Below are 19917 nucleotides of genomic sequence, written 5' to 3'. Positions count from 1 at the left end.
AATAATATTTCTTGTTTCTCTCAAATTTATTTTATATTAATTGCATTTTTTTGAGTGCAGAAAAGAAGGGTATTCATGCGGGATTTCAGTGTGCATCTAACTCCACCTGCCTTTAGTTTCCAAACAAGTACAGTCTGGATAATTAATATCTCTAAATATAACATTGCCTATATTGACTGAGAATGTGAGGCACTGCTTCAGAGATGTGCCTCTCTAAAGCAGTGCCTCTGAGATGTCAGAGACATAGCTGTAATTTTTTTCCAGCTTGCACAATATGAAGGTGTTTTTTAGCCACTGCTGTAATTTCCATGGATATACATCCATGTCACCAGCATATCTGACATTTGAAATCTGTTGGATTAATTCTCTTAACTGTTATTTCCTTAAATTTTGACCTCCCTCATGAAATCACATTGTTACCTTTAGTGAGGAAGACAAAGAAAGTTAAATATGTTATAATTGGAAGAACTGATACTAAAGCACGACATTCAAATATAACAAATAATTTTAACTTCCATGAGATGATGGGATGAAAAGTTAGTGTATTAACAACCAAATTTTAAAATGTCCAGAAACATCTATGCACACTGTAATAAGGTTTTAGATGGGTATCTGTTATTTTACACGCACACAAATGCAGCCTTAGGCCTTCACAATTACAGCAACACTACTGTTCCACATAGTAATGCTGGGCTGGCTGTATTAACAGACTTCGTGGGTCTAGTAATGGACGTTGAATCTTTCAGCTATCTACTCAGTTTGCACTAATCCTGTTAAGAGATCTCTTCCCAGAGTAGCTGTACTTCAGAGGGCAGCAGAAGTGACCTGCTGACTTTGGCCCATCATGTAGATTACAGATTGTCCCATTAAATATCTGTCATATTTTCTTTTTCACCTGTCCAACATCAACCCAAAGAAATCCCTCTCAAAAGGCACTTTTTATTTAGCATTTCAAATCTAAATTTAATCCTTTCCAAATTCAGTGAACTTCAGTGGAGAAATTTTGGACAATTTAACACAATTTTCTTCTGCAAAAGCTTACATTTCTATTCTATGTTAATTTCTTTTTCCTAGACATTTAGAAAACAAATATGATGAAGTCTGTGAATTTTGCAAGAAGCATAAAACCAGAATTCATTATGTGATCTATGGAATTTTAATAACAGGTACAGTATATTTTACACCCAGGATTGTTGAAGCCTTATTTATTTACCTGTATGAGATTGTAGGCAGTGCTGTCTTTGTCTGACATAAAAATTCTTGACTGTCTTTACTAATGTATTTCAAAGTAGCTAAGAATTTAGTCCCAGAGAAAATTCCAGATTGCAAAACCTCCACCCATTCCCAAACATATCAGAAATAACTGCAGAAATCTTGCTAAACTACTTCTACAGCATGTTTAAAGTCTGACTAGCAATTGCACTTGTGTTAACAGCATAGTACAGATTTTGTGTCTACTCCACTACCAGCTGACTCCAAAATTACAGTTTCATAACTTGTCCAAGACCATGAAATCACTTTAAAAACTGTCAGGCACAAAATAGGACTGAACTTAAGTAATTTACTTAGGACAGTATGCACATCAAAACCATTCAGGTGTTCTTCCTTCCTAATTAGCCAGTAGGTTGGCTTGTTTCCTTCTACTTCACCAAGTTTGTTTTTGAGATCTTCCTACTTGAACACTGGAAATGCAGAGACTTGAAATAGCTATGAGACAGGCATCAGCACACCAGGAGGTGGTTATAAAAGTGTTGCATGCATGCTGAATATCCTGCCCTCATAATATCATCTTGTCTTTCTTTACCATAGTACAGACATATTCTAGCTCAAGAGAGTGAGCTCTAAGAATATGTCAGGATTTCACATATTAATTCCATGAAAACCAACTTACTACTGATTACAAAAATCAGTAGTCTTTCTTCTTTATTTGTCATAGACAAAATCAAATCTTTCTTTATAAGAACTGAATATCTTTTTTGGCCAGCATTTTATCAGCAGTGAACCTGTCAAATAAATAATTTCATTGCTACTTCATAAAATAAATTACTTCTAAGTTTCACAATTACTTGAGGTCATCAAATCAGTCAATTGACATATGTTTGTAAGAGTTTGTTTTTCATTTTATTGGATAAATGTTGCTGTGTGTTATTTGGTTTCATATTGTATTTCATTTTTACATTTATAATGGTTTATTCTGTACTCCCCTGGAAAATGTAATATCCCGAAGTTTGTCCCTGCCCTTACCCCAGCCCATCTCCCACATTCCTCCCAGTCCCTTTCCTTGAATGTAATACAACCCTGTTCCCTCTTATCACCGATCGGGTATTGTCTTGTCCCCTCCCAGAGCCCCTTCCATGGATATAAGCTGAAGCCACAGGTGGTCAGGCATCTTGATTCTGGGCTCTTGATTTGGGGTTCCTGACCTGGCTTGGGCTCTGGGGCAGGACCACAGAAGAAAGACTGAATAAAGCCTTGGGTTTTCCCTGGATGAAGTGCAGATCTCCTTCCTTTGCCGCCAACGGGGTCTTGCTCTCTTGTGCTAAGGGAAAGGTTCTCGGCCACCTCCCAGGTTTTTAGGACCCTGAGGAATCTCCTTATGTCTACGGCTTGTCTCGAGCTAGCTGGAGCGAAAATGGAGTCAGGGAGCTCTGTGGGAGAGACCAGCCACAGATAAACTCATCCTATTTTGAAAAAAGGAACAAGACTTATGATCTTAATTCATACTTTTTACACAGGAAAAAGAAGTTCTTGTAGATAATTAAATTTTTATGAGTGATTAACATGTTTGATATTAATTTATCTTGGTAAAAGCATATAATCTGCTTTGACAGAATGAAAGCCACCTTTCTTATCAATGAGACTATCATAAGTAGCAACACTATCCAAAAAAGCAACATTTTTCAGTATGTATTCTGAGAATCAGAAAAGCATCAAAAATAGAAACACAGGCCTGACTTTGCTCACCTCTTGTAAATTTAAAATTTGATCTTATTTTTAATAAGACCAGCCTAACTGACATGTATATTCTTGTTTCTGTGACAGCATACTTGGCAGTAGTTATTGCAGCCTGCAGTTTGAATTTTCAGAGAGCTTTGCCACTCTTTGTCATCACTGTCATAGCCGTCTTCTTCATCTGCTGGGATTTTTTAATAGCTAAGTATGAAGACAGTATTGATGCATTCTTTTCCCATGGAGACCGATATCTGAAAAAACAGTGGTTTTGGCTAAAATGGTAAATATTAATTACTTTCTATTTATGTAGAATGACAATGCACTAGTCAAGTTTCCTTTACTTTTATTTCAACTTCCCCATAAGAACAGGGAGATAGGTAAATCATACATATCTCAACAGAATCACAGAATAATTCAGTATTTACCAATTCATAGATATCAGAAACACATTCAGGATTTCAATGCAGTAGCTAGGTATCAAAAGTTTTGGCAGAAAGCATAGAAAAATACCACAAATTGAGATGAGAAAAGTTTTGTGGTTGAAAGAGAATATGTTTACGAAAGATCATATATTTTGCAGCCTTTTGCATTCATTCTGCAAACCAGAAAGTGCTTCAATGTTGACAGAGCTATTAGGTTCATAAAAACTGTAACTCTTAACATTTGCAAACTGCTAAAGATTGGAGTGTATTATCTAGACACTGCTTTTCCACATATCCCCCTAGCAATTTTTACTTGACCTTCAGGAATGAAAACATGCCAGCCAGATTTAATGTCATAATAAGGTTGTATGACCTTAATTTTGGGTTGTAGACGTTCATCTGGTAGACCAATGGTAGATAATTAGACCTGTCAGATACTTATTTCAAGCACTCCTGAGCAGTGAATGGGGTTATTGAAGTTATCCCTGGGAAAATGAGGAGACAGAAGAGCCTTGTAGACCAAAGAAAACAGGTGAAATCTCATTAAAAAGGAAAACAAAATTGGCCAGCTACCTTCTGTTTCAGCTAGGTCACCGACTAGCTGAGAGAGAATTAGTGTTAAGGCAGACTCATTTTCAGTTCAGGAAAATGTCCCAGATTATTCTTAAAATTTAGAAATGGCTTTGCTAAGAAAGGTGATATAAAGATTGTAGTCCTTCTGCTCAGGAGCCACATTAGAGAGCAGTCACACAGAGGCATTTCCATTAAATGATCTGGCAGCCTCTCTGGGAAAAGGAGCAAAAGGAACAGGAGAGCCCTGAGGGGCAGATGGAACAAACTGGGGGTAGTAAGTGCAATATTACCTGTGCTGCAGTCCTTAAATTGTACATGTCACAGATTAGGTGCTTGACTGTTTTCTTCCAAGAGACAGAAAGATTCTCAGGTGTGGAAAGGGTTACTCAGCATTGCAATGGCCAAGCCATTTTGTGGAGTGAGCCTGCAATGTTTTTAATCCCCATCTAAAGATATAATTTTTGTATCTAGGTATCACTGAAATCAGTGAAAGCTTGCTGTTAGACAAAACTAGCATTAAAGACTTGGGAGTATGTTTGTTTCCTCTCTGTACATGGGGTGATGTATTTTGTTGTCTTCCAGTCTGTTGTTGCAATAATTACCTTCAATAAATAAGCTTAATGTGGTTTTCGTAGTGGGGACCCTAGAAACACTGAACTACAGATGTATACATCTCATGTCATTGTTTCTGTGATGGCTGAACAGACTACATGGATACAAGGAAATGAGCCCATTTATAGTAGAGTGTGCTTCATAGGCCCAGCAGGTAAACAGCAAAGTATCAGTCATAAGTACCACAACCTCTCCTGCTGAGAACTAAAGAAAGATTCAGTAAAGGAAGGAAGGGAAGGAAAAGAAGGATGAAGTGAGAAAAGAAGATATTCATTTAATAGAAATAGCACCCAGACAAGAGTCACTCATGCTTTTCTTTTTTTTGTTTCTCTCCGTACTCTGGCTTAAAGGACATGTCTTCCAAATGCCAACAAGGGATGTTGCCAGAGGTGTATCAGCAAAGGCAGGTTCCTGTTTGTGTAGAGCTAAAGGTTTTACAGCACAATACATTGTGCAAAGAGTTTATTCAGAAAGATGATGTAAATGAGATGTAAATGTTATGGGTATGGGAAGGGAAAGGAATATCCCAAACATCTTTTTCAGGATATTGTGGTGCTTTTTATTTCCTAGGGTGTTGGGTGCAACTCTTATTATAATGATCATCTGCTGGCTCATCTTTGACACAACAAAACGAGGATCCCGTCAGCTAATCTCCTTTGGTGGGCTTGTGATGTATGTTTTCCTGATGCTCATCTTTTCCAAATATCCTACCAGAGTGAGTATTTATTTCATGATGGATCTTTCGGGATTTTTTAAATTCTGTGTCTAAACAGTTATTCCTGTACCCTAGCACCAAGTCTAGTAAGAGCAACAAAATACGGGAAAGTAAGAACATAGGCTTGACTGAGACCAAGCACTGTGTTTAATTTCTGAGGAAAATAATTTTACTGTTGGGGACCATGTATAGGGCTGTACACCTGTCTCTCACTCTTTGGAAAGCTGCTGCCCATCTTCTTTTCCAGCCCTGATACAGTTCAAGCTGAGATAGGCCTTCTCCATGCTTTCTCATCCACAGGAGCCTCATCATAGTCCTCAGCACATCACAGTCACTTATTTGAGGACTCTATCATCACGTCAGCACAAAAGGCCTGGAATCAGAGATATGACAGACCTGTGTAGCTCTTAATCCCTCACAAGTTTGTTTCCCACTGGAAATTCAGCAGCCAAGGCTTAGCTGAGGTCCTCACTTTTTGCTCACCCATACCCATAGGCTTGCAAATGCCATTTATTTTAATTTTCCATCTGAAATATCCACTCTGTTTTGCAGTGGTATTGCAAAGGGCTTAGTTCAGCTGCCACAATTACCACTTTAGCTTTTACTCCTTTCATTAATCAAACATCCATTGTCCAGGTCACCAAGTTTTCCCAACACTTTTCACATCTTCCATGAGTACTGAAACTTTTTTAAGAGGTGAAGTCCTCTCAGCAAGGGCTAATGAGCTTGCCCTACCTTTTGCAACTGCTGCTGTCTCCAACTGAGGTGGAAATTCAAACTCCAAAAAAAACTTTTTGGAGTTCAAACTCCAAAAGCTTTGTGCTCTCCCATGAGCTCTCACTATACCTAATTGGTTTGTGTTATTACATTATGATTTGATTAGAGAATGCTATCTCAGCTCTTGGTTTTGTAAGTGATTTGATGCAATTTTCACAAAACAAAGATGTTTTCTGAGGCAGAAGAACAGGAATCATCAGTGCAGTGAAGACAAACTCATCATAGGCAGCTGCCGTTTCCCCTGTGACTGCCTTTATATGTTGAATCACAATATAAAACGGAGTAGCCCTCAAGTAACAAAAGTCTTTAAAGCTAGGGGACAGAAACAGAGTTGAAATTACCCAAGGACAAACTCTGTAGCAAAATCTCTTTATTCTCTGTCCAGATATGTGAAGATCCAAGTCCCCTAAAACCTGTTCTGGCAGCTGCTCCCATTCTACATAGTCAGATGATCCCCTTACATTGTTTAAACAAGCATCCAAAGTAAACTACTGCTTATTTAAATAACAAGTAGTTTCTTTATTTTTCTGTCTATCTAGGTTGCTTGGAGACCAGTGTTTTCAGGAATAGGAATGCAGTTTATTCTTGGGGTTCTTATTCTGAGAACCAAAGTGGGTTTTGATATATTTAACTGGTTAGGCATCCAGATCCAGGTAAGCTATTGAGCAAAATTCTTACTTGTTTAATATAATTTTCTGTCTTGAGAGTCTTACACTATATAAACAGACTGTTCAAGGATCCATTTGTCCCTTGATTTTTTTCTACTCTTGAAGAAAACTAGATTCTCAGAAAGGTAATTGACTTCCTGAGTTCAGCCTTTTTCGCATTTCATTTTTGTTTAGTTAATACCATAGCCAGAGTAATCCCATTTATTATGGCTTTACCGTCATTGGGCTGAAGTTATAAATGGCATTCTTGAAACACAAACTACTGTTGTACCAGGGCACTCATAGGAACTCTTAAAAGTGAACTCCAAATCATCCTTGCAATAAACGCAAAATGCAGAAAAACCTTGGGATTTAGGACACTAAACGATCTTTAGAGCCCTAATTATCTTCAGAGTAGCAATATTCCTGGCATCAGGGACATTTCATAGTCCTCATGACATACAAGAAAATTAATTAAGCTACATACAGGTGGCAGAATCCAGATCTACTTGCCAGAAGGGATCTCTAGAAAATGGACAGGATCTATATGCAGGTATCCCTGCAGACACAAAGTTTTTTAAAAAGTATGTTACTGTAAAGTAATGAATATGTAATATCCAAAATATAGATCAGAGGGTACCCACTGAAGGACATTCATACTTTTCACCTCAGGGATACTATTCTCACAGCTGTTCTTTACAGGTAATTAAGCAGTAAATAAGACAGTGCAGAATGCACAGGAGCAAAGGTGCAGACCTGATGTCTGTCTAATCTGCAGGGAGTTAGAGTTATCTGGGTTTTGTCACCAGGTTCTCAGTCTCTGACTGAAGCAGATCTGGTGCTCCCTTTTTTCAGCTTCATATTTTCATGTCTTACAGTCTATCCTGTCAGAACTAATTACTGTTGCTATTATTAACAGTATTTTAACTCCATTTTAAAGTGCATCAGTAATGCATACATTTGCATCAGAACTATAAAAATGCAATGGATCAAAAATTTAAAAGTAGAAGATTCCCTCAGGCTAGCTCTTAGCTACACCTTTCAAAACTCATTACTTCAGCCATCAGATCTCCATTTTAAGCTGTATAATTCATTGTACTTATTTACATCAGACAGAGCATAGAAATGCACCACAGTATTTGGATTAAAAAGTAAATGTTTTTTTTCAGTGTATCTTATGGCCTCTGTTGTGTCAGGTACTCCACAGAGCACAGCAGAGACCCTCAGTTCAGCCAAATACAGTCAACAGCGAGGCTTGGACCCCTACAAATCAGAGCCCAAGCTTCTTGGACCTCAGCATATCTCTGCAAGACAACTGGCAATATTTTGTTGGATATTGGCAGGCACCCAGAACTTATGGCTAATTTGCTTTGCTTTCTGTTCCTAGACTTTCCTGGAGTACTCTGATACAGGTGCTAAGTTTGTGTTTGGTGACAAATACACAGATCATTTCTTTGCTTTTAAGGTAGGATGTAATATGCTATATGTGGCAAATGAACAATGCTAACAAGGAACAATATAACTGGAAAATAAATTGTATGTCTTGTCATACCTATGTAGTCACCAGAGAAATCAACAGATAAACTATTCCTTATTATGTGATAATCTGATTAGAAAATTTGGGAACACTTTCATTCACTGCTGTACACTGAGTTAGATTACATTTATTTAGTCTAATTATAACTATGTGTATTGCATGCAGACAGAACTTTGGACTATCTTTCAACAAGGAATAGGTTAAAAGGTTTGTACCTGGTCACTGACAGAAATATTTCACCTCCTGCCTATTTTTCCCACCTCTCCATGAATAAAAGTGCTCTGCCATGCTATGCTGTTGTACCCTTAAGTGCTGTACAAACTACTGCTTCACAGAATTTCCCCCTGAAGAAGTGGAGAGCCTAGATGTGTATTTATTCATGCCTGGGAGAAGAGCTAGAAGCTGCACAAGCAGGAAGAATTACATGATATTGCATTACTATTGCATTTATAAGAACACAGGGAGATTTCCCATCTTTTTTCTTAAGAGACCATTTTCAGAAATAGTTATCTCCTCTGTGCTCTCTAATCTGCACCAGCATCCTTCCTGGTTTTGCTGTGAGAGGTAGCTCATGCCACAATGCCTGCTTAGGCTGGAATCAAGAACATTTAAAACAAAAGAAACCCCAAACCAACCCAAATAACAAATAAATAAAATCCAAATATGAGAAGTGTATCAGGACTTATTTGGAGACCATTCTTTTGATATTTCAGATATGTGACCATGGGCTTATATGCCTTTTATCTAATTTTTTTTTTTTTGAGGTGATATTCCAAACTAGATATTCTACAAATTTAGCTCTTTCATTACTTGAGAGAGAAGATACTATCTTTAAAATAGCCTTCTACTAAGAACAGTCAGAACATCTTAGAAGGGAAAAAAAATTAGGCATTTAATCAGTAAATATGAATTATATTTGTATATATTACATATATATACACACATTATATATGTGTGTATATATGTGTATATTATATATGTATATATTATATTCAACTTTTTGTTTTACTTTTCAGGCTCCTCCTGCCTTTAATCTACTCAAATAATAATTCTGATTCCCAGCCACATGTTTTAGGGATGAAATTATTTAATTCCCCCCAATTTTGCCCCAGTGATGCAAAATACTTTGCTTATTAAAGCCATAGCTAGGGATTAGACAGCCAAAAGTTTACTTCTGTGTTGGCAGATATCCATCAGTCTTATCCCATGGTTCAAGCCAGAAAAAACATGGAATTTCTAGAAGATGATAACAGGAACAAGTAGATTATTCTCACATTGAAAAACAAGAAAACAAGTTGGTTTTCAGAGCTGCATATACATAGGAATATATCTAGATCCATATCTAGATCTAGATCTAGATATGGATCTGATATAGTAAACAGGGTAGCAGACAAGCGTACAGCAATATCAAAACATGCTCCATCTGTTCCTCCTCTAGACAGGGAATTCCCTCTTCCAACAACAGTGAGTGACAACCAGCCTGTTTTCTCTTGAAACACTTGTCATTTATTTAGATATTAAGCTGGTCCAAAGTGCTTTTTTATGTCTTTCAGATATTTTATGGGGTTTGCATGTTGTGATGAGCTCTCCAAATCTTTTCCCAAGCTATTTCAAAGATATCCTCCAAATGACAATGCTTAGCTCCTGAGAGATTAGACAAGGGACAGGATATGTCTGCAGAAAACTGTCGTAGTCCATTTGCATCCATACTGCATCCTTAGCATTATGCAGGGATGCATCAGTTTTCTTCCAGGTGAAGTGGACAAGTTACCAGAGCAGACACATCCCATATGTGCATATGCGCACTTGTATATGCTCTGAGCAGTTCCACCAGTCCTCCAGTGCCTTTGAGCACACAGTTCTGGAAGCACTACTTAGTCAAAAATGGACACATTTGAATGCATAAAGCGGGTTATTTTAAATGTGTATTTGTGCAGGCAGATGCAGAGTTTCAGAGCTGTGAAAAAACCCACTTCCCCATATAAATAACCACTTCCAAGTACTTAATTAGATGGAAAAGACCTTTTAGAATTAAGTCTTCTATCCTGGTGACTACAAAAGACAAAGTTTGCTTTGATCAAGGAAGAAATTGGACTTCTGTTGAATCTGTAGCTTTTTTTTTTTTACGCCAGGAGAATTATGATTTCCTGAGAAAGGCTTTGCTTTGAAGGTCAAGCTTTAGGAATGTATTTAAAAGCAGGATGTTTCTTAAACATCAGTAACAACTTCTTTAAAGGAAAATAGGGAAAAAGTGAAAGCCACAGATAGGAGGGGAATTGAGAGCAACCAACAATTCTAATTTCCCACTCTGTATGGTAATAACAAAATAAAAGGAAGGGGTGAAAGATATTCACTTTACTGAACTGAATTGTCTGCTTTTACTGCCTGGAAAACTATCCCTACAGAATTACAAAAAGGATAAAGGAACCAAACTAGAGAAAGCAGCAGTATATTAACTTATTGAACAGCACAACAATATTGGTTAATTGCACTATGTCCTTTCAGTGAAAGGTTCTGATCATCAAAATTGAGTTTCTAAATGTTTATTGAAATTGTTGATAGTACCAACTCTCCTCTAGAAATGCATGGAGTCTATGTACTGAAAAGATACGAACTAACAAAGGGGTTTGTTGTTTTTCATTCTGTGACTTGATTTTATTTATAATGCATTATGTATAGTGAACACACATGCAGGCTTCCTAATCTTCATGGTTGTGGGAAAATTACTGCAGACCCTGTGGACTAGCAACTCGGGATACACTTAGAGGAAACTGAGTGCTTGTATTTGCATTTTAGCAGGAGTTATAATACAGGGTAAATCACAGTTGCTGCTTTCTGGATAGAATATGGTTAATGCATGACTTGAAACCTCTTCCACGATGATTTCCCCATCACCTGTTAAGGGGGGTGGAATGGAGGGTGGAGCAGATTGGAGGCACCATGGCCAGGCTCTATGGAAATCCTTGCAGGGAAGGGAACTTGGTATTTTGTAAATGATAAACCATATACTAACTGTCAGCCCTGGGAAAGATAGGGATATGTCCCTCTGGTGAGTGAGCAACTGTGGCAAAATCCCTCTCCTTAGGCAAACTTGCTTCATAAAAGCCTAACAATAATGTTAATGTACATCTCCATGTCAAAGATACCCACTCTTGATGTACGACCACTCCTCACGGGAATGCACTCTACATTCTTTCAAAGCAAAGGGAGAGAATTTTACACTAATCAGTAGTAAATGTACGTGTGGCTAGAGTGACTCAAACTCCACATAAACACAAAGAAATAGCACATAAGCAAGTTGAGTATGGGGGGAAGTTAAGGAAGACTCCATCTTAACTACTGGGATCAGTCAACAGACTGAACCTGTCTTCTTCCCCGCAGGAATGCCTGCTGGGTAAGAACCAGGCTCTATGTGCCCTGAATAATTTTACTGGGTATTAGAGCTTGTTTGTGTGTTCCTTCAAGTATATTTTTGCAGTGAGATACTGTAATCAGAAAAAATCTTTGAACCTAACCTGTAAAACTTTTAACAAAAGTGTTATTCTTTAAATTATTAGTGTAAATCTCCTTTATGGATGCTGGCAGCTGGCAGCAGGCAACACACTCTAATAAAGGGCAAGACCTACTGAGAGGTCTCCTTTATGCTGGTGGTGTGTTTCCCTAAGACAGTCAAACCACACTCCAGTCCAGCAGGACTGTTTAGTAAAGGGTCCCCCTAAAGAGATGCTGACCCACTCATCAGGTAGAAGAGTTTTGGCTTTCCTAGGACACTAGACAGACAAATTAAACACTAAGGAGCAAATAAGTCTCTCCACACTAAGGGTCAAGGAAGCCTCACCTTCTCACATGACAGTGGTACAGTTTTAGCTGTAACAAATCTGTCTGACTAATTTTGGACTGGAGGGGGTGTGGGGGGGTGGGGTGCATTTTTCTTTGTTGCATACTAACATAGAAGTGCTGGCCTGAATATTTCGCATACTTGAGAATCAACTCATTATATTAGTTGTATCATAACAACATTATATTAGTTGTATTCAGGATGAAACCCAATCAGAGAGTGGTTTTAATAGCCCATCAATTAGGTGTTCATGCAATTCTTTTAAATTATGTTGAAAGAAAGTATTTTTCAGTGTGCACAGTAAGAGACCTATATTCACTTTAGGTATATTCACTTTATACCTTTAAACAGATTCTTTTTAAAGGATGTATATGTTTGAATTGACTTAAACATGGCTATAAACTAATGTATATTATGCTAAGCTAAAAAGTTTCCAAACAATTGCAGTTTGTTACAAAACTATGTGGACAAATGAAAATTATTTAATTACAACACAAACAGGAAGGTTAACAATTTTATAGCATAAGTATAAACTTAATGATAAGGTTTCAATACCTGTAGGTACAACTCCAAGAACGTGACTCTCTTTTTCAAAGAATAAATAGCCTGAAGTACAGGAAAGCACTCTAGAAGTTTTAATGATTTTGTGTCTTCAAATCAGGTACTGCCAATTGTGGTTTTCTTCAGTACAGTTATGTCTATGCTTTACCACGTTGGATTCATGCAGTGGCTTGTTGGAAAGGTATGTGGTTTTGCTAATTAGATGCTCATTTGGCTAGTGTGGGTAATGTTTTGAACACATGCAGAGGAACTGTAGCTTGGAAATAATTCAGAATTTTACTATTACATGGTAGGTGTGCAAAATCTTAATTGGCATCACATAGCACACTTTCCCTCTCTCAGCCTGGTTTCATTGCTTATGTTGTGTTAAATGTTAGATTTGGTTGGCTATCTTTAGCATTTCTTGGATGCCATACTTGCTTAAATCTTCCTTTCTGCTTGCCCTTTTCCCAGTCTTCAAACTGCAGGATGGAGATTAAATCACAGACAGTGGATTTCTGCTAAACATTTCAGTAGCAATTGCATGTGCCTTCCTATTACAGATACCCAGATAAGAGCGAAGTAGGTTCCTCACCTCACTAAGTGTTCATTTTTGTCAGCACCTATGTCTAGTGCTACTGTCTATTAAGATAAGATCAAGTCCACTTTCTGTCCTCTCTGTCCAATAAACCTATCATATGAAGGAAAAGATCTTCCTCTATGGTGGTGTTTAAACCTAATTTGAAGACATTCTTAAATTTGAAGTAATTTGCCCTTTGCATTCACAGGATTGTTATATAGGGACCATGAACATCACCCAGCTGACATTAGTGTGCTAAAATGACAATGAGGTATTTTTAGCCTTAATCTAAGTTTAACATTTTTTCCCTCCATATGATCCAAGACTTTTTGGACAAGAAGATAATTAATAAGAACACATCAAAATATCTGTTTTGTTTAATATATTTTTAACATTTTTATGCCCAGAGGCAGCCTGGGGTACTTTCAGTTCTGTTAAATTACCCTTCTGTCTTATTTTAGCATTATCATGTAACAATGTCATGAATGTGCTATACTTTTAAGCTGAAATCATTAACTCAGGAAGCATTGTAACATGTCTAAAACTCTAAGACTTATATGATTAACTCAAGAAGGTCAAAGAACAGACAGAACAAATTTTTGTTTCTTTTTTTTCGAATCATTTTAGGTTGGTTGTATAATGCACATCTTCATGGGGACAACTCCTGTCGAGTCTCTGGTAGCTGCGGGTAACATATTTGTGGGACAGGTGAGCTGGGGCACAGAAAAACATGCTAACATGTAACAATATTACAGAATATAGGGAAATAATGCTACTCATTGAGAATTTCTGTATTAAAAGAACAATCTCGTATAAAGCTAGGATTCCACTACAGCAAGTCTGATGATTGAATTCCAAAACTGCAGTATGTTCATATGTTGGCTAGGAAGAAATAGCAATTTCAGGGCTCTTTTTCTGTTGAAAAGGCAAGTGGTATGAAAAGATGGCATGCAAAGCAGGCAAGGGCAGGAGAGACAGTGAAGAAAACTAAGATCCTAGCAGTGTAAGGCCTTATTCACAAAAAGAGTGGACAACATCTATCTTCCCAGTTTAAAGGGAAAGGCATTAAAACCACATTTACAACAATGCCTGTCCCAAGCTTAAAAGAAATGTAGAAAGATCAACAATTAAGATCCAAGCCCAAAAGCACTATTAGCATATTCAGTAGCCAATGCATCAGTACACCACAATGCTTCAAGATTTATAGTACCTTTGCATGACACTGCCACCAGGATGTGCTCACACACATGCCAGAGGGATGTGTTTCTTTTGACCAACAGCCTTATGTGTGGTTCAGACCTGTGGCTGTCCCTAAGTCACTCACAACTGGAATAGAATTTCTTGACAGTTTCATTGTGCCTTTCAGGGAGACAGCAAACCAGCCACAATTGTCTTCAGACATTCTCTTTCTTGGGATAAAAAAGCCCCAATCTGAAATTTGAGCACTAGGATTAATTAGTCATAGATATCTAAGAGAGTATGATGCAGACAATATTTTTTCTGCCCTTAATAAAAGAAATCTTTGGGCTTTTATTAGGGATTTCTTAATTTGGTGCTTGTTTTTCACTTCCAGACAGAGTCTCCCCTCCTAGTACGGCCTTACTTACCACACATTACCAAATCGGAACTCCATGCAGTCATGACAGCAGGATTCTCAACTATTGCTGGAAGTGTCTTAGGAGCATATATTTCTTTTGGGGTAAGGCAGGGGAAGAGAACTATAAAATATATGGTTTATCTGAAATCATTTAAGTATTTATCCCAGCTAAAACACATTGAAAGTATTCCCCAATTATCCCCACTGGGTGTTGTTGTTTTGGTGGGGTTTTTTTGTTTTCTGTTTTTTTGGGTGGGTTTTTTTTGTCTTGTTTTGGTTTTTTTTGGGGGGAGGGGTGTTGTTTGGTTGGTTGGTTGGTTGTTTTGTTTTGTTTTGGTTTGGTTTTTTGGTCTCTGAAGGGATTAACCACAAAAATCCCCGGTCTTCTGACAGCTCAATCTCTTCTTTTCCTTATGAGAGATATGACATTTTAATGACCTCTTGCAGAAAAATCTTCCAAACAACTAAAAAAATTAATTGCTTTCCTACACATTTGTGCATGATATGGTTATCATGGAGTATTTTCTGTCAACTGGAATTTTAGGTTTCCTCCTCCCACCTACTGACTGCTTCTGTCATGTCAGCACCAGCATCATTAGCTGTCTCCAAATTATTCTGGCCTGAAACTGAAAAGCCTCTGGTAACTCTGAGGAGTGGCATACAAATGGCAAAAAGGTAAGCTGATCTAGATACTAGTTAATATTACTGCAAAAATGAGATCTAGAAAAATAACTACTCATACATAAATTTTAGGGGGATTTAGGTGTGCAAACAATAAATTCATTAGAGACTAAATACTGCAAATGGTTAATTTATGAATTCAGGTGAGTGTGCTGAGGTACAATCCAACATATGCCAAGGACCTGGGCCAAACTGTAAACTCTCCAAAGAAAGAGAGAAATGCCTACCTGAGGTAATCTGCTTTCCCATTTGTAATAAATCTTCAAGTTCAAAAAACAAAGGCAAAGCAATCGTTTCAGCAGTAGCAAATTTGTTGCCCATCTGCAGGGAAGCTTCTCAAGAGAATGACTGGCAAAGCAAAAAGGCTTGTAAGGATCTGTTCCGGAATGGTCCAGGCATTTCTGCAAGGGCTGCATGGAAGAAGAGCAGTGACTACTGCCTAATCCTAGCAGTGCTACAATTTTGAGATCGGTTCCATATCTTGCCCAACTCTGAATGTACCAGAATACATCCTCAGGGCACGACAAGCATATGCTTTAAGTGTCTGCCATGAGGACTGACAGGAAAATCCTACTTCAGCTCATCATTCCTCTTCATTATTTTCTCTATGAGCATACTGACAGCTTCAGTAGTAGAATTCTAATCAAGTGTATGTATGTACCTTTTAGTTCTGTTATTTGTTCTTCAATTTAAAGATGTTCACACTCTGGTTTTCTCTTCATCGGCAAAGCGAATCAAAGAATCTCCTGGAAGCAGCCAGTCAGGGTGCCTCTACCTCCATTGGGCTGGTAGCAAACATCGCCGTGAATGTGATCTCCTTCCTTGCCCTGCTGAGTTTCCTTGACTCAGCCCTTTCTTGGATGGGCAACTTGTTTGACTATCCACAGCTATCATTTGAGGTATGGTCTCCAGGTCCTTCATGCAGCTGACACACATGCATAATTTGTCTTTCTCAAATTTAAATGCTTGTGTGGTTTGTAGTTGTTCTTTTGTTCTCATTTTGTGTTTTAACATGACCTAAACCCATATTTTATTTGCATGTTCTGAAAAAATTCTTAACAGTTAAAGTAAAATTTTTGTCATATAAGTATTTCTCTATCTCTTAGTCTGCATATAGTTTCCCTCTGTGGTGTTCTCGCTAACCCTCAGGGTACGTTTATACAGAGTAGGTTAGTATCTGCCTTCTCTAACTTGGCAGTGCAGCACACTTGTCAGTTACACTTGCTGAGCCATTAATGGCTCCTTCAGCTAAACATGAAAGTTTATGTTTAGCTTCAGGAGGTCCCATCAAACCCTTAATGCTCGTTAGGTTCACTTAGATGGGGATACTGGGGAGAGGCTGGGCTTGTCTCAAACCACACTTACTCGATATCAGTTAGGTCCCAATACAATTACAACGTAAAACTGTACCCAGATCCCTCAACAGAGCAAATGCATTTCAGACATGACTTCTGTTTGAACCTAGGTCAATATGTAATTTTTGACCTAATGCAATCACCCAGTTTCAGTGGTTTGGACCTTTTTGTTTTGCAAGATGCTAAAAAAAGCCCTTTGAGAAACATGGATATAACTTGTGTTACAGTTGCTGCAGAAGTGAATAGTCACTCATAACAGATAGACTTTCAGCAATATTAAGTTATTACCCTGCCAAGCTTTCATAGATACCTCACTGCACCCCAGATACCCCCAGATGAGGAAAGGCACAATTATGCATGCCTCAGGCATACTATGCAGGGACTGGTATTTTCATAACTGCTGGGTGGTGTAAGATTTGGATAGGTAGATATTCCACAAGGCATTGAGACACACAGACATGATGCAAGCAGCTAATCTTCACTTAGGAGAGACATTAACGTGTAACTTTCTGTGGGCAGAGAAACCAGACAGGAATAGTAACTGCTTAAAAACTTCTGTTATGTTGCTTTCTGACCAAACCCTTTCACAGTTGGAGCTACTTTCTATCATACAGAAATAAGTTATACTGTGATATGGGATTTCTTTTTCAATTTGCATAAATTTTATAATGCCAGGAAAAAATAGGTACAGCTTTAATTTTGTCAGATACACAGCTTTTATGCAGAGACAACTCTTTTGCTTACACTGGTTGGAGTCCAATAATCTGATAATTAAGCATGTTCAATAACACATTTAATTTAATCAGCAGAAGAATTAGAATCCTCAGTTCTCCTATCAGCTCTTTTAGTTCAATCTTACCTCTTTTCCTCAGACACTGTGCCTAATTTGAAGCCACAATTGAAGGAAAAGAAGGCACAGACACCTTTGTTTTATTTTAGATATAATATTAGGGATATATATAAATATTTTGTTATGTCTAGAATCTGGGTTAATGTTTTAAAAGGTACTCAACCATGGCTGACAATTAAAAAATCCCAGTTTGTGACAGCAAAAATTCAAGGCCAATTTTTCTCTGCTAAAATAAAACCATCCTTATTTTAAGTTTAGAAAATTTACTGCCTGCTATTGTTCTTTGACCATGTCTTTTGACCTGCTTTTTCTTCTATATATTCTGCAGAACATTTGTGCTTATGTCTTCATGCCATTCTCTTTCATGATGGGAGTAGATTGGGAAGACAGTTTTATTGTTGGTGGACTACTAGGTTACAAAATTTTCTTCAATGAATTTTTGGCTTATGAGCGCCTTTCAAAACTGATTCAAAACCGAGAAAAGGGTGGAAGCATGTACATTAATGGTGTGAAACAGTATATGACAGTAAGTAACATTTTCTGTTCTACAGCTCTTTTGATCAAACTCTTCAATGCTGAAACTCAACTTGTTTTTTAATATTACTCTAAGATGTGTCTTTGAGCATCAGAGTTCAATTATGAAAATGCCGCATTGCCCTGCGTGGTGTGACTGTCACTGTGCTGTGACTGTCACCGCCCTCGCTGTCTCGAATAAGCATAGAAGCAGAATGGTGTGGGTTTGGGGAACATGCAGTGTCCCACAGGACATTACACTTAAGACAGAGGATGTCTTCAAGGCAAGTTTGTTGTTACCTGACTCTCAGCACTTCTCTGTGAGCTGCTCTCCCAAGAAAACCCTGAAGAAGAACTTCAGGATCCTCCTGCCTTCCGAGGTTTGTCCAAGCATTAAACTTGCAGAGAGGCATCCAGCAAGCTCTAGTAGGCGGCATTACTAGCTCACCTTTGCTGTAGGCTATTGTTCCCTCTGCAGATGGCAGTAATAAAAGACATGTAGTACATGGCATACACCTCCCTTGCCACACAGAGTCCAACCTGTCTGACTCAATCAAGCTTTCCAGCCTTGTCCCACCTGTCATTCAAAGTTTACCCAACAGAAGCGTAGCTCCTACTACAGTGTCCTGAGGAAGGCAATGCTAAGGGCATCTTGCATGTGTGCATGGGGTCAAAGGTCATTCAGTAATCAAAGATGACTTTTGATGACCTTTGACATGACTGCTCCGCTGTCTGGCATTCACATGCACAGCACATGCCGAATTCATCCTGAGCACAGGCAATGAAAATCATGAGATCCAACTTTACACCTTCATTGATCCTTCTTTCTCAAATCAAGACAGATTGTCACTGTAGAGAAACCCTGAATTAGAAAGTATTTTGTACAGCTCTTACTTGCTTCTTTGAATCAGATGGGATGCTGTGGATACCTCTTATATTAAAAACCAAAACCAAATTTCTGACCACTTGCATTCCTGAATAACAGAACATATTTCACATGTGGAGGTAGAAAGCTAGATGGTCCGATCAAATATTCACACCCTTGCCTGAACATCCGTTACCAGTGTTTCTGAAATTCCTGGCAATAAAACTGTGGGCTAGAATGATGTTTGATGTGCCCTGCTATAGCTGTGTTTCCTTCTGCTACGTGAATATGACGCTGTGTTTCTGCATGAGTGAATAAGATTTTTTTAGTATGGAATACAGCCTTAAAACAGATCCTAGGAAATCTATCTCACTCCTCCCCCTCCCACCCCCCCAATATGGAACCTTCACATTCGCTTCTAATACCTATAAAGAGTTGTATTTGCTTCCATGGTGAAAAGCTCAGAGAAACATAAACAGTTTTGATTCATAATGCTGGTAAAATTTGGCTGGTAACCATTATAATTACATCACAGTAGTTCAGGTGAGGGTGTGCTTGGCTTCCATTTTTAATTTCTCTTCAGCTTCAGAGCTCTCTAATTCATCCACACACAGATATTCACTCAGACTGAGCAAACAAATGTCTTCATCTGAGTCATTAATTACATGGCTTCTGTTTTCAGAGCTAGGAAAGTGCAAACGAAAGCAGGGAAATCAGAGTACACAGAGGTTTTTCTAGGAAAAGCTGGTAGAGTGGGTGCTTGAAAAACATTTTCCTGCATTTGTACAGATTGATTGAAAGTACCTACAAATTGATGTTCATAAAAGAGGAATTAAACCAGAGAAACTTCTAATAAACAGGAA

The 19917-nt window shown here is 38.0% G+C and overlaps 1 protein-coding gene across 1 annotated transcript in view; it reads left to right on the top strand.

Moving 5' to 3' along the window:
* The window catches only part of SLC28A3 (solute carrier family 28 member 3), a 38935-nt gene that overhangs the window by 13700 nt on the left and 5318 nt on the right, over positions 1 to 19917 (top strand). Inside the window, 11 exon segments of the mRNA XM_040090370.1 lie at positions 1075 to 1166; positions 3043 to 3232; positions 5130 to 5274; positions 6591 to 6704; positions 8086 to 8163; positions 12735 to 12815; positions 13821 to 13901; positions 14767 to 14892; positions 15335 to 15465; positions 16202 to 16370; positions 18005 to 18202. Of these exon segments, the coding sequence (XP_039946304.1) occupies positions 1075 to 1166; positions 3043 to 3232; positions 5130 to 5274; positions 6591 to 6704; positions 8086 to 8163; positions 12735 to 12815; positions 13821 to 13901; positions 14767 to 14892; positions 15335 to 15465; positions 16202 to 16370; positions 18005 to 18202 (1405 nt within the window).

Source organism: Hirundo rustica, chromosome Z (assembly GCF_015227805.2).
Source record: "Hirundo rustica isolate bHirRus1 chromosome Z, bHirRus1.pri.v3, whole genome shotgun sequence".
In the NCBI taxonomy this organism is placed as follows: domain Eukaryota; kingdom Metazoa; phylum Chordata; class Aves; order Passeriformes; family Hirundinidae; genus Hirundo; species Hirundo rustica.
The sequence above is the reverse complement of the archived record's forward strand: the minus strand, read 5'-3'. Positions and strand labels throughout refer to the sequence as shown.